Source organism: Elaeis guineensis, chromosome 3 (assembly GCF_000442705.2).
Source record: "Elaeis guineensis isolate ETL-2024a chromosome 3, EG11, whole genome shotgun sequence".
Classification (NCBI taxonomy): Eukaryota; Viridiplantae; Streptophyta; class Magnoliopsida; order Arecales; family Arecaceae; genus Elaeis; species Elaeis guineensis.
In genome coordinates this window covers 113,809,357-113,812,542 of record NC_025995.2, presented here as the reverse complement: position 1 = coordinate 113,812,542, position 3,186 = coordinate 113,809,357, and the positions used below count along the sequence as shown (strand labels likewise).

The 3,186-nt window shown below is 44.3% G+C and overlaps 1 protein-coding gene across 1 annotated transcript; it reads left to right on the top strand.

Annotated features, from left to right (window-relative positions):
- The first annotated feature begins 1,168 nt into the window (after positions 1 to 1,168).
- LOC105040777 (probable methyltransferase At1g29790) lies at positions 1,169 to 2,841 on the top strand. Its single transcript, XM_010917462.3, has one exon. The coding sequence runs from the start codon at positions 1,275 to 1,277 to the stop codon at positions 2,718 to 2,720; it is 1,446 nt and encodes a 481-aa protein (XP_010915764.1). The 5' UTR covers positions 1,169 to 1,274; the 3' UTR covers positions 2,721 to 2,841.
- Positions 2,842 to 3,186: the final 345 nt, after the last annotated feature.

Sequence of the window (3,186 nt, the reverse complement as noted above, 5' to 3'; positions counted from 1 at the left end):
TCCTCTGCATGGTTGTTTATAAATGTTCAACTGTTCAGGCCTTGGAAGGTCACCGGAAATAACACTTGAGATGCATGCCTTTATTTATTTATTTTGGTTTGTGAAGTATTACGAGAATATTTCTTACAAAACATAGCAAAAGAGTACTCTCAATTTTCAGGGTCTTATTAGGCGATGAATAATTTACAATGGATTGTAAGCATCGGCATATGTATTCTGTGCATTAATCACTAAAATTCGCATGCATTCATAACATGTATGAGATGTATATATGAATGGATGAATAGATAGATGTATGGATGCACGTCTATGCGGACTTATTTTATGTGTAGGTGGACGCCAATAGTATTAGTGAAGTCTTAGTTTAATTAAAGAGGGCGTGCCTTTCAAAACTTACTATATATTTAGACGGTCCTACTAGTTGAGATAGCGGAAGGAGCGGATTCTAATATTTGCTTCACGTTGGGGCATGGTTTTGGTAGTCACATGGATGATTCTTGGGAGAGTTGCCATCTATTTGAAGCCGTAGTGTTCGTGCATGCCATTTGGTAGGGCAAAAGAGGCAGGAGAAAGGGTGGCCAGTCCACGTAGGATTTTCCAAATGTGGAGTTAGGATCTTCTCCAGTCTGGACGTGGAATGGGAAGCTCCGGTTCTTCCAAATCCAATCGGAGCTAATTATGCAATTGAGAGATTTGTTTCTTCACAAATTTCTTATTTTTGATTTTATGATGTGTTAGTTTCTACACACATTTTTTATGGCAAGCAGCGAAACGAATGGCTCTACAGCTGTGCTTGAGACGCCTGGTCCTTTGGGGAACTTGGACCAACCCACGTGAGCTCAGTATTCTCCGTCTCTCCGAGTCAGCGGTAAACCAATACAAAACCATCATGGCTCAGAAAAAAGTATGGGAAACCCAGCCAAGAAGGCAAGTCATTCGAAAACGGTTAACTGGTGATATAAAAATCCCAGTCACCGATCTCCACGAACTCCATTGTCCTCCTCGCGCTTCCCAATACGTCTGGGTCTCTCAGATGAGCAGCACTCTTCCCTGCTCTTCGTCAACTTTCCGGACCTCCTCTCCAACCTTGACCATCACTCCAGTCCCATGATTAGTTTTTATATCCCATTTCTGACCCTGTTTTGTTGAGTTGATGGGTTATCGGCTGTTATAGAAGTTGAAGATCTAGAATATTTTCCATTATTATATGATTTATAGCGCTGCTCACAGTTCTCCTCAGCACTGTATTGGAAACCTCAGTAGTGAAGTTGGACATGAGAAGCCCAACTAACCTGTTCCTGAGGTTTGGATTAAAGAGAAGGGTATACGTCTTCACCCTTCTCTTGGCTGCGTTTGCAACTCTACTCAGTATAGCCACGCTATGCAAATTCTATTCTCAGGGATCTCTTTTTGTCACCAATACCTTTGGTGACCATGTATTGGCTGATGATAGGGTAGCCGAAGTAGAGATGGACAAGATCATGGATAGCATCATCAGAAAGATCGTCAAAGAGATGGAACAGCTGAAAGAGCTAGCAGCAAATTCAGAGGAGGATCAATCTGAATGGAAGAATGAGAGACTCAGATATAGTTCTTTCCTTGCTGATATCTTGGGAAAACTGGCATCCGTCAAGGTGCTCCTCCCTCGCATCGAAGCCAATGTTCGACGGCAAGAAACTGAGACAGGGATGGCTCATCCATTGTCAACAAGCAGCCAGCCATACGATAAAGTCATCGAGCACTTCCTGGTGGAAGAGATACGAAAGTATATTAGAATTAAGCCCAACAGGCTGGGGAGACGGAACTTTTTTGGAGCCAATGGAACATTCACAAGCATCGGACATGCCTGTTTCTCCATGAAGGAAGAGCTGGAAGAGTACATGGACTACGATGTGGGGGACTTGTGCAAGGATGACTGGAAGCAGGCTCAGAGGCTAATGGTTCATGGTTGCGATCCACTTCCGAGAAGGAGGTGCTTTGCGAGGGCCCCGAAGCTATACACAAAGCCTCTCCCCATCAACGAGTCCATGTGGAAGCTCCCGGACGACCAGAACGTCCGGTGGAGCCACTACAGATGCAGCACTTTTGCTTGCCTTGCGAAGAACAGCACCGGAAAGGGCTTCTTCAAGTGTGCAGATTGCTTCAATCTCACCCACCATGAAATGCCCAGATGGATGAAAGCAGTCTACGTCGACCCAGCTTCGAATTTGACTGCGGATTTCCTTATAGAAGAGGTTCTGCAGATCAAGCCAGGGGAGATGAGGATTGGACTGGATTTCAGCGTCGGCACCGGGACTTTTGCTGCGAGGATGAGAGAGTTTGATGTGACGATAGTATCGGCAATGATCAATCTAGGGGCTCCTTTCAATGAGATGATTGCACTCAGAGGACTTCTGCCTCTGTACTTGACTGTAAACCAGAGGCTTCCCTTCTTTGATAACACACTTGACATCATCCATACTACAAGATTCCTTGACGGCTGGATCGATTTCATACTCTTGGACTTTGTTCTGTATGACTGGGATAGGGTTCTGAGGCCTGGTGGTCTACTATGGATTGATAGCTTCTTCTGTCAGGAGGAGGATCTGGATGATTACTTGCATGCATTTGGTATGCTGAGGTACAAGAAGCACAAGTGGGTTGTGGTGCCAAAGCTGGATAAAGACGATCAAGAAGTATTCTTTTCTGCAGTGCTGGAAAAACCACCCAGGCCTTTTTGAGGTCACATCCACAAACAACTGAGGGTTCATATCTGTAATATTGTCATACCTCTTAATTTTAGCATTAGGGAGCGGGGCTTCACCCTTTCATGCAGGAAGAAGGGTTCTGCCTGCTTATTTTCAGTATTTAGTCAGAAGGGTTGCTGAAGAATCTCCCATAAATGAAGTTCTGTCGATATATTGGTCTGCAATTGTTTCGAAACCAACTGGACAAGAGAAATCTTAGGCGTTGTACACCTTGAAGGTAAGATGCGCTTCTATTACTACAGATTGAAGTATTTCAGGATGAGCATGTTCTCACTTAGGTACTTTCTGTCTTGTATTTTTCATGTCAACCTCTCAGTGAAATAAGAAGATGTGGTTAACAACTGTAAGCTCAGCTGGTCGGCATGCCCCTCCTACGATCTTGTCTTTGGAGAAGTTACAGAATTCAAACCTGATGGTGGCACATCATCATCGTATTGGT